The 12151-nt window shown below is 35.4% G+C and overlaps 1 protein-coding gene across 2 annotated transcripts in view; it reads left to right on the forward strand.

Moving 5' to 3' along the window:
• Nucleotides 1-12151, forward strand: part of LOC150100272 (histone lysine acetyltransferase CREBBP-like) — a 345238-nt gene that overhangs the window by 171377 nt on the left and 161710 nt on the right. For both annotated transcript variants that reach the window (XM_090403052.1, XM_090403053.1), the window contains exons 9-11: nt 2110-2501; nt 7146-7244; nt 11198-12014. In XM_090403052.1, coding sequence (XP_090259178.1) covers nt 2110-2501; nt 7146-7244; nt 11198-12014 — 1308 coding nt within the window. The remainder of the gene's footprint in view (nt 1-2109; nt 2502-7145; nt 7245-11197; nt 12015-12151) is intronic.

The following is a 12151-nucleotide window of genomic DNA, read 5'->3' on the forward strand; positions in this document are numbered from 1 at the left end:
CTCCATATTTGAATATTTATGGTTGAATATCACTATCAGTTGCCTTGTGACATTTCAAATTTCTAGTGGCTTTTTTATGTTGCTCCCACTCATGGAAGGTTATTTGGAAACCTATAGTACATTTTGTATTCTGAAAGGGCTAAGGATTTTTTTATTATTTGTATCAGTTTTATATTTTTTTTTTAGTTTTTTTTTTTTTTTTTACACAGTCTAGAAACCCTACTCTAGAGCCCAAACATAGAACTTTCTTCAAGGCACTTGATGCCTCCAATAAGTGGGACAGTGGTCTCACACCATGAGATGGAATTCATCTTCCACCTAAAGTATACTACTCTTCTACCTTGGGTATTAATATGTATCCCTGACTGAATATTTTGGCTATTTTCTACTATTGTTCTGTCACTTCTTGTTTTATTTAGCAGTCTTTCCAGTTAATTACTGGCATCTGGATTATCTTCAGTATTATGAGATTTCATTCCATAATTTGAATTACAAAATATGTAATTATCAGAAATTACTATTGTACAAATTGTGTTTTAGGATCTGCAGTTTTGGTTGTAATGTATGAGACATTTGGCTGGTAGTTCAATCATGGCAGATGATGCTGTGTATGGTTCACTCTATAATAGCATTTCATTATATTCTAGTCTGTCTATTACCATGATAGTTTTTTCTTTCTTAGCATTAGTGATATATAGATTGTTTCTTGGTGAACACAGCACTTTAATTCTGCAGTGATTTTTTTTTTTTTTTTTTTAAATAATACAATAATAGCAAAGTGATAACAGTTAACATTTCAAATAAAGAATATTTGAAAACATTTAAACAATGCAAAGCTTGCATTCTCTGTTATGCTGGCTGCTGGTTTGCCAGTTGCTATATATTGCTGGTATATACAAGTGTGTCATGATGGATTAAGGAGAACCAGATTTGATGTAAAATCATTCCTTGTTTTTTGTTATACTGTAGAAGATATTTCATCATTTCAGCTTGATTGCTCTTGAGTAAAAGTGGCAATCAATGTGGAGCGTTTCAGTTTGCTACCTTCTGCTAAATGTTCTGTATCTAAGTTTTAAATGAGGTAAACCGTGAGTAGACAACTATACAGAACAAATAACGGAAAAACTCACATAGAAATATTATTTAATAGTATAATTTTCGCCTGTGTGTCACAGGCATCTTCAGTACAATTAAGCTCAAAATTAAACACTAACTGACAATTCCAAAAAGCGCCACCTAAGTAGGTGGCGCTTTTTGGAATTGTCAGTTAGTGTTTAATTTTGAGCTTAATTGTACTGAAGATGCCTGTGACACACAGGCGAAAATTATACTATTAAATAATATTTCTACGTGAGTTTTCCGTTATTTGTTCTGTATCTGTATGTGCTGCCAGCCCTGATTTGTGCTTTCTTTCATTCTCAATCATTGATGTGTGTTCATATCAGCGTATCTCCCCAGATCTTCCAGTTTGTCTTATGTAGGGTAGCCCACAACTGTACCTGATCTTGTATTAAATCTGGTCCTCCTTCATCCACCACAACATACTTATATCTACCAGCAGTATACAGCAACCCACAAAGCAGCAGCCAGCATAACAGTGAACGCATGCTCTATTCCATTGTTTAAATGTTTTTGAACATTCTTCACTAGAAATGCTAACTATTATTGCTTTGCTTGTAGTTTTTTTAATTTTTTTCTTGCTATTTCCTGATGAAGTGAGTGGTTTGATACCAGAAAATACTTATACTAATATGTCCTTTCTCCACAGAAGCCTACATACACAATGAAATGCAGTATTATTTTACTTCTCTGCTTATATTCTGTTTCATATAAACTTACTGCTTTATTTGGTGTAATCAATTTTGCATTCTGAAGAAGAAAAAAAAAATAAAAAAACAAACAAACTAGAAATGATTCACATCATCAGAGAATTGTGTGCATATTTATGCTTTATTATATGCTGTATCAAATAGCTTAATCTGTAGTTACTGCAGTTGGATAGTTTTCATAATGGAATAGATGTAGCCCTGAAAATATGAAAGATTGAAAATAATAAGTGTACTTTAAAAAAAATGTATATCTTGGTTTAATGAAGTTTACTCTTTGCAGGTGTTTCTTCAGCAAATTCTGTTACTCATTCGCAGATGCCTATGACAGTTACACAGCAACGAATTCCTCCACCTAACATAACCATTCCTGGAAGTACAAATTCACGTGATGCATTCAATCTGAACTCTTACCTTTCTTCTGGTTCAGCTCAAACAGTTGCTGTTAATATAAACCAGTTTTCTCAAGCAGTAGCCACCTCAAGCCCCACAACAACTGCAACTCTCCAGCAGTCTCAGTATAGTACAGCTAAGGCTGTTACAACTATGACATCTAGTTCTTTAGATACCCCCACATCAGCTGTAGGAAGTGACATTTCTTTGCCACAATTTATATCTTCTCCACAGCAGGGACAGTTAAATTTTAATGATACTCTAAAAAATCGGCAGCTGTCTGTAAGTAGGGCTTACTTTCCATTTTTCATAATATGCTAATTCAAAATACAAACTATAGTATTCATAATCATCAATTTCAATTAAACAGCATTGCTATTTTTGTAACTATAGTACACAGAAATCTGATGTCAGTCAGTGTTTTGTTATTTAAGTAAGTTTATCAACCCATATTTTTTATGAATGATGAAAAGCAGCATAATTGCAAACATAAAATAAAGCCTATGCTAGAATATTTTTGAATTCACAGCCTGTATGGGAAAGCAGCAACATTATCCATTTGACCATGAAGATATATATAAAAAAGATAGGACAGAATTAACTGATGCCATTTTCTTTCTTTCTCTCTCTCTCTCTCTCTCTCTCTCTCTATCGATAAACTAAAGATCATTTTTAAGTCAGTTTATATTTTTACTTATTTATATATATATTTTTTCCAGAATTAATTCATGATTATGAAAGATACTTAGATAAATATAATTATTAAAATAAATAATTCATATATTAGGTTGCCATACTATCAACTGCCAGAGATCTTCATCTGATACCTAACAACATTATCTTATATGGTAGAGTTTTGTCTTTCGTTAATTGTTAAAACAAATAAGTATGTCAATCACCATTAAGTCCAGTAATCTACTTTTTATTTAACCTTCAAAACAATCCCCCTTCAATTAACCGACCCTTGCATGTCAGTGCTGACTTTTGGTAGAGCACTGTGTAATTGTATTTTCATTATCTCACCAAAAATTATCAGAACTTTCCATTCTTAGATTTGAAGTGTTGGATAAAAGGTAGATTACTGTATACTTTTTCATCTTGATGTCCTAGCATTGCCCTTTGTTGAAAAAATTTACCTAGGTTAAATTACTGCTCAAGATGTGAAGAACTTCCATAAGGTCTTTCTAAATGAATGTGAGTTAGATGCACATGGAAGTGCATCAGAGTTTTTGCCTCTCAGGAACTTGTTTTTTTTTTTAAAATCCTGCCAGCTGGTTAGATAAACACACAAATAGCAGACGTGAATGCATTTTGTATTAAGAGTCAGGAAAAATTACTTATTGTATGATACCTAATATGGAGATACAGGGGAAATATCATGATGAAAAATGGTAAGAATGTATGTGTAAGCGAATGAAGACATTCAGCTGTGTAAATGATAGTAATAGGCTTAATTATGGAGCTGATGAAAGGATGATTGCATGCTGTATGGTTTGGGCTTATTAAGAATGTGGAAGGATCTCCACATAAGTGAGACATTAAATATAGAGACCCATTAAGTTGTCTACCTGGGTCGTGCAGACTACAGAGGTGAGTACACAAACGCCAGGAGTAGCAGAAACACAGGGGTTGAGTTGTGCTCTAGTTAATGTTTTGGTCTCAGTTTTTTTTATCATCAAATTCCTGACATGTACCCTCAAAGGCTGTAAATATTATGATAGTACCACACCACATGAAAAACTTACATCATTACTAACTTCATATCTACAATTTTCCTCCAAATCAATCTGTTACCTGTCAAGACTTCAACATTATCAGATCTTACATTTCCGTCTTTTAAGGCACTTTTTGCTGCATCAATCCACCTACATCTTGGTTTTCCTCTCGGTCTTTTTCCTGCCAATCTGACAGAGAACACTTTTTTGCTAATCTTCCCTCTCCCATTTGTTTAAGTGACCATTCGACCCTAGATTAGCTCCGCTAACACATTCCTGGATGCTAACAATGTCGAGTTCTTCCCAAATATCCTCATTTTTAATATGATATTGCCACTGATGCCATCTGTCCACATCCCTAATCTTTCTCAGGACTCTCATATCTGTGGTTTCTAGTCTTTGGTCAAGTGTTTTATTTCCACCCCAACTCTCAGATTTATAAATTAAAATTGGTTTGAACACTCACTGTCTTGTATACAGCTAATTCAGTGTTTTGACTAATTTCTCTCTTATTGTATATAAATTTATTCAGTTGACTTCCTACCATACCAGCTTTGTTGATTCTGTTGTCTATTTCCGTATTTAATTTACTGTCTTCACTAAAAATTGTGCCTAAGTAGCTGAAATGTTTTACTTATTCTATAGGCTCTCCATTCATAATGCAGTTGATATTTTCAATGTTTCAACCTATTTTCTGATTGTCTTGTTATTGCTGATTTTCATACCAAATTTATTACAACAGTTATTAAATTTGTCAGGGAATCTTGCAGACTAGTACTGGATTTATTTAAAAGTATAACATCTGCATAAAGTAAAGAGCTGAGATTGACATCTCCAACTTTGATATTAGGTTTAATACCACTTTCCTTCATAATATAATTCATATAGATAATGAATAACAGAGGAGATAATGTACATCTTCATCTGACACCAGATTTAACATCAAACCATCTTCCTGTACTTCTTTCAATTCTAACTGCTGACTTACAACTCAAATAAAGACTAAGTATTCCTTGATATAATGCCCCATTGACGCCATATAACTGTAGCATATTGAATAGCTTTTCTCTTGGCACCTTTTCTAGATCTACAAAACTTAAATAGAGATATTTGTTATATTCCCATGATTTCTCAACAATTCATCGTAAAATGAAAATCTGATTCTGACAGCATCTATTTGGTCTGAATCCAGCTTGTTCTTCACCACGTTACCCCTTTTCCACAATCCTTCTCAAGTATACTTTCATAAATCTTACCAGGAACACTCAGTAGGGAAATGCCTCTGTAATTCTCACATTCAGTTTTATTTCTCTCTTTATATATGGGTTGTGTATAAAGCTCTACTCTAATCATCTGGAATTCGTTCCTCTCTCCAGGTCTTCAGAACTATGCATTTCAGTCTCTGTAGGGCTTTTATACCTCCATGAGAAGCATTTCTTGTCGAATAACATCTACTCCAGCTTCCTTTCCACATTTCAGACTTTTGGTGGCTTTTTTAACTTCAAGTATGGATATGTATTCCTAACCTCATATCTGTTTGTTGAGTGTTTTTTACTACTGTGCTGTCACTGATTGTTTCATTTAGCAATTTTTGAAAATAATTACTCCGTACATCAAGGATATCTTTTTCTCCAGTTTTCATGTCACCTTTATCATCTCTAACCTTTTACAGCAGTCTTTCCTCCATTTCTGAGCTTCTTCAACAACCTCCAGAATATCTTGCCACCTTGATATTTATTTTCTATGTTCTTACCAAAGTCTTCCCATAACTTTCGTTTAGCTAGTTTGTGTTGAATCACTCGCCATATTCACCTGATTTAGCACCCTGTGACTTCTTTTTCTTCCACCTGACACTTCATTTGCTGATGAAAGGAAAGCGATACGACGCCATTGAAAACGTTAAAGCATCAGTAACCATGACCCTCAACAGTATCCCAAAAACCGATATAAAAAACTCATTTAATGAATTAATTGACCATGCCAAACACTGTATCGAAGCTGAGGGAGAGTGTATTGATTGAAATAAATGATTTGAATAATTATAATTGGCCTGTGTTTTATTTTCTATCAAAAGCTCAGTTTCTTTTTGGACAGTGGGTGTATATCTTCTCCTCCCTTCCATTTCAGACTATCCACATTATCATTAATATACGAGGGACGTCCAGAAAATAAGTTCCGATGGACTGTCAGAGAAACAAAAAATATACTTACAAAAAAACTTTATTGGAAATTAAAGTAGACTTTTTTCACTACTTTTCTATAATTTCTGCCATTGTCCAGGCACTTATCATAACAGGGAACCAAGAGTTGTATACCTTCATCGTAGAAGCCTGTGATGCAAACCACATATTGACTGCTTCTTTGACTTTGTCGTCTTGAAACTGCGGGCACCAAGGAAAGATTTCAGATGTTTGAACAGGTGAAAGTCGCTTGGTGCGAGGTCAGGACTTTATGGGGAGTGATGGAATTGTTCCCAGCCGAAGGTGGCGAGAAGTTTTTGTGTTATGCCTGCCGTGTGTGTGTGGGGGGGGCGTTATCATGAATCAAAACAACATCTCTGTTAAGCATGCCACGTCTTCTCTTCAACTGAATGTACCAAATCATCAGTCACTAAAGATGGTTGTCTGCTCCGTTCATCATTGTGCACACATGTCCTTCCTCCATTAAAAAGTCTTATCTATCTTTGTACCATTGAATCACTCATTGCATGTTCTCCATAAACCTCAATAATTTGCCAATGAATTTCAGCTGCTTTACGTTCTTCACATTAATGAAACAGATAACTGACCTAATTTTACATACAGCGGGCGATTCGATTTTCTTAGACACTATAAACACACACTAAGAAGTGTTCGCACTGTGAGAATGTCTGAAAATGGCACCAATGCCTTACTAAGGAATCAGCATGCTGGTGCACCATTGCAATTGTAGCACTGCAGTGAAAATTTAGACACTATAAACACACACTAAGAAGTGTTCGCACTGTGAGAATGTCTGAAAATGGCACCAATGCATTACTAAGGAATCAACACTCAGCGCGCTGGTGCACCATTGCAATTGTAGCACTGCAGTGAAAATATTTAAAAACAGAACTTGAATACTTGAATTACTACACCATTTTTTTTATTTATGAAGTAGTTAACACATTCTTTAAAAAATATGTTAAAAATGCTAAATCACTGTACTCTAAATACTTTTTTTTTTTTTAAAGATGCAGCAACAAGTTTCACAGTTAATAGGCAATCTTACCCAAGGACAGCCACCTCAGCAACAGCTGTCATCGCAAAATTCTCCCGTTCCTTCTTTACAGGTAATGTGAAACTGTTTATAAAATCATTAATGTATAATTTAAATGGTGATTAATATTTTTATAGTAAAGTTGAAAGATGATTAATTAACTGATTTGGAAATTTCCTTTATTTGTAAGATATTAAGAAACTTGCTAACTACACACACACACAGACACACATGCGCGTGCGTACATACACGCATGCAGCTTGTTTCCAAATTTCGTAGCTGGGGTTACATACTCTTGTAAGAGATGTTTACCAGGCATCTGCTCAGTAGAGAGTGTAGCATGATTTGCTGCTCCATAACACAGGTTTCCAAGATTCCATGACCCTGTTGAATCTTGAATGGGAAATTCTATAATTTTTTGATTTTTATTCAGGATTCAACAAGAATTAGAAAACAGTTAAGAGATACTTGAGCTTTAGTATAAATACTGATTGTGAAAAGAGTATATAGAATGAATATTTTATGTAAAGATACAAAGCGTAAATCCATTATGTCAAGTTTTTCTGTGTAAAGACTTATGTTTTAGTAAGTTGTAACGACTGTATTATGTTCTATGCGAAACGTATATAATCTAAAGTTCAAGGTGCTTGGGCGAGCGTTACACTTGTGGCAGCGTAAATTATTGGAAAGCAGCTCACGCAGAAGAGTCAAACCTAAGGAAACGCTGTGACCCGGATGGACTAGCGGAAAAGGAAGATGAGTGTCGGGCGAAGATTCATAAAAGAAAAGAGGGCACTAAGGGTGTGAAATAAAAAGGGATTGCTCCCCGTGCAGAGGACTCTTTGGTTTTTTGATCGTCATTTTTTGCCCTTGTTCATGTCTTGACCATTTGATTTTTGACCTACTCTTCGCGGACGAGCGGTTCTATCTCGCTTTGTGATGGATTCAGGATAGCCCGTAGATGTTCAATATTGGCAGCAGAAGTTCCAGTGTATGTGACTGCTGAGACGGTGATGTGAAATAGAACAACCAGCAACGGAACCAGACCAGCGGTTACAGATCACCAGCCATACTGAAGGGACAGACGAGACGAACGCCATGTATGACCACATCTGTAAAGGTAATTCTACGATGTTCCTGACCCAGTTTTCAAGGAAGGAGAATCTAGCACTGTATGCAGAATGTGGACTATCTTGGTAAAGTACTGTTTTATTCTCCTTTATGTTAATAGAGAAGCATGCTGTGAAATAAGTGTGAATTGCAGTTCAGTATTAATTGTGAACAGACATTCTAGTAAGGAACTTTAAGTGATTAGCATTAACTACAAAGGTTTAGCTCTATCGGTAACTTTGTCTCAGATTGTGAATTAAGTAGAGTGTGATAATCATGATTTGTAACTTGTGACATAGCTTGATAGGATAAATTGTGAAGATTAGAATTTGATATTATGTATTGTGTACAGTCAATTGAGTGAAATTGTGAAGGAGCTTACATTAGATTTCCAGTTAAGTTCTAAATATCAATAATAGCTCCTCACCTGAGTCTGATTTTAATCTAATAGTGAGAATGAATGTAACTATGTACAAGTTAGTGATCTTAATAAAATGTGCTTTATGTTTTAACCTAAAAATAGCCTGTGCCTGAATTCAACTCAACTCATAAAATTCGGAACCTAATGCGGGGGAATAATTGAATATATAGGCCACGATTACAAGCATCATTGAGGCCTATATATTCAATTAGTTCAGATAATTATGTGCTGAAGGACAAGCGTTAGGATAATCACCTTTGTATAATTTCTGAGAGAAGTTCCCTGGTTAAGAATTCCTCTTGGCTGGCACAGCAAAACAAATAAATTTGCCAGTATCTGATGGGGAAACAACTCAGACAGTTAATACAAAGGATTTGTCTCCAACAAAGAGATAGGCCCTTTGTTTGAAAGTTCAATACACGTGGTTACTCTAAGTATTCGGCCAAGTTGTCAGCTTAAAGCCTTCTGAGTTTAGCACCATAGTTTGTGTTAAGATAGGATTTTTGAAGGTAGTCAGTCTAAGTCAGAATTAAAGTAAAATCGATTAACGCAAGGATGAAATAAAGTTAATAACCATAACAAACAAGGAACACGATATAAAGAGGAACAATATAACAACCCACTGTACATGCTTTTGCACCGCTGAAGATGGCGCTGCATGTTGGTTCAAGTAATGTTGTGCTTGAATATTGTGGTCCTTCCATGTTGTGAGCATCGGTTCTGAATGTTTTTGTGCCGATTCATGTTCTAGTCGATGCCCTAACTCTGCATTCAATGTGTTAGCCAACAAATGCTTTTTACATATTATCCTTCATAGAATCCTACAGTCACGTTTGGCGAATGTAATGGATCATTCATTGCTGGTAGCACTTGCAGTTGACTCCCTACACTTCCATCTCAGTATGGTATCACTGATTGTTTACCTGGAATGGCCCAGTATCTCAACAATTTGCCAAACAAATAGGCCTGCAGCATAACATCCTGTCACAGTGCCTCTTTCAAACTCCATTCAGTTCTCTTCTCACAGCCATTTCACTTGGATATAGTTGCACTGACTTCTTGGGAGCATCGTAATCTTCCAATTTGTTGGCTACAAACGTGACGTGTTACATGACATGGTGCACACCTTGCTCATGGGGGTGTCCATTGACTTCTTTCCAGGCAGTGCATAAAAAAATAAAAATAAAAAAACCTACAGGTAAACTATAATAAAAGCCTCTGTTGGAATATAGTGTGTTTTAAAGAAAATTCACTCTAATTAGCTATCCTGTGATCCCTGCAGTTTGTTATAGTGACAACTGTATACCAATGTTACCATGGATTAATAATGAGAGGACTGAATGTTTCTTTCTCTCATTGTGCAGTTTAGATATTATTCTGTGATCTGATCTTTCTGGAAGTTTTCATACTGCATTTTAATGATAAGTAGATGCTGTGCACATTTTCTAGGATTGGATATGTCTCTCTGAAGACTTCAATACAAAAATAGACTAGTTGATGCAGTTACCAAATTTCTTGTAACTAATACTAGGCTATTTACCCCTTTCCCTTTATTCCCATTGTGGGATATCTGAACATATCTGGATGCCCTACACAGCTATACTTATTGAGATTAGAGGAGCATTTCGTTGCTGATGCTAAAAAGCTCTCAGACTTGTAATGTCTTCTGTTGTAGAACATTGGTCTTTTTCTTCTATTTAATCCCACGAGACAGCAGGGTACAAGCTTGGTCTACTAATCCTGACTTGCCATAATGTTAACAGATGCAGTTTTTATGTCTTTATATGTTTTTACATATTTTATCTAAGCAGCAAGAACTAGAATCCCAAAATTTAGTATCTAGCTCCTTTTTATTATAACTTAAAGCATCATAAGAGCTTAGAGCATAAGGTTGGACCTGTCCTAGAAACACACCATCCCAAATAAACTAGTGACTGTTAATGGTAAGAGCAAGAATCACTAATAACATGGTTGTCTCTATTGCAGAAGTCTAATGGTCTTAGATTCAATCCTTAGACTTTAGGAATAGAGGGAAACCAGTCCAACTCTTGCAGATTTTAACCCACTCATTCATGTGCCACTACCCACATATTATTCCTGATTCCTAGGTGTCATAAAAAGTGTACACAGTAACAGCAGTTTTTCAGTGCTAACTCTAAGTGACTAAAGCAATACACTGAGGTGCAGTTTATAGAAGTAACTTGTGGCTGGATTTGTCATTGTATATACCTTGCCAATTGGGCAGTGGTGTGGCAGAGAAAGTCATTTCTCATAATATTTTATTTTGTTAAACTTCAAAGAGAGAGGAGTCGGTTTCAGGATTTTCACATTCTACTTAATATTTAGAATAACGTGGTGTGAAGACAAGTTTTTTATTTTAATTTCACCAGGTTTTCTATTAGTAAAATAATACACATTTTTAATAGTGTCTTGTTGCTTCTTATTTATGACATTAATAACAGTATCTGTACATTTAATGGTATATTTTCTTATAGATGCCTGTTCTGCAGTCTCAATCTCAGCAGGATCAACAACAGAGTAGTCTGCCTGGAAAACTACAACCATCTCTTTCTCCATTGCCAAATGAAGCTGTTCTTTCACAAGCATCCTCTTCTTCCTCCTCCTCCTCCTCCTTTTCCTCTTCTCAATCACAGCAGTTCACTCATTCATTACATCAGTCATCAAGATCATCTGGATTAACTGAAGGTGCTTCACTTTCTGAAACTGTTACTTCAATAGGGAAGCATGAACCTTTTATTCAAGAGCAAAGTACACCACTGTCTCAGCAGGAGCTCCAATCAGAGATTAAAACAGAAGAAAAAATTGAAGATACAACATCTGTAATGACAGATATGTCTCATTCGCAAGATATACTGGATTCTGTTCCACCTCTTAGTAGTAGTTCACAATCACAAGATCAGACTGCTTCTGTTACCCAAGGTACTTCAGAAGAAGTTGGGAAAGTGATGTCTCTCCCCATGTCAGTGACAAATGATAGTAACAGTTTTATTAAAGATGAAAATACGGAAGAAAAAATGGAAGTTAGTGAAGAAATAAAAACTGAAGAAAAAGTACAAATAAAAATTGAACCTAAGGTGGAAGTGAAGCAAGAATCATTAGAAGAAGTGAGTGCTGCCTCCTGCAATTCTGAATCTGTTCCTCTAAAAGAAGAAACTTCTGTTAAAGAGGAGGTTTCAACACCCGTGTCAACTATGTGTATAAATGATAGTGCTACTTCTAGTTCTGATGTTAAACAAGAACCTTTAGCTGAACCGTCTCAGCCACCACCAAAACCAAAACCAAACAAGAAAGGTAACATATTTTGAGTTTCTACAATTATTATAACAGTATTTATCTCTTAAAACAAAGAAAAAGCTGAATGCTTTTTCTTTTTTATCGTAAGCTGGAAAACCTCTACTGAAAGATTTTCCAGCTTATGGTAAGTGGTC

The sequence above is a fragment of the Typopeltis vanoorti genome, chromosome 13 (genome assembly GCF_054136105.1).
Source record: "Typopeltis vanoorti isolate ZY-2024b chromosome 13, IOZ_Tvanoo_1.0, whole genome shotgun sequence".
Classification (NCBI taxonomy): Eukaryota; Metazoa; Arthropoda; class Arachnida; order Uropygi; family Thelyphonidae; genus Typopeltis; species Typopeltis vanoorti.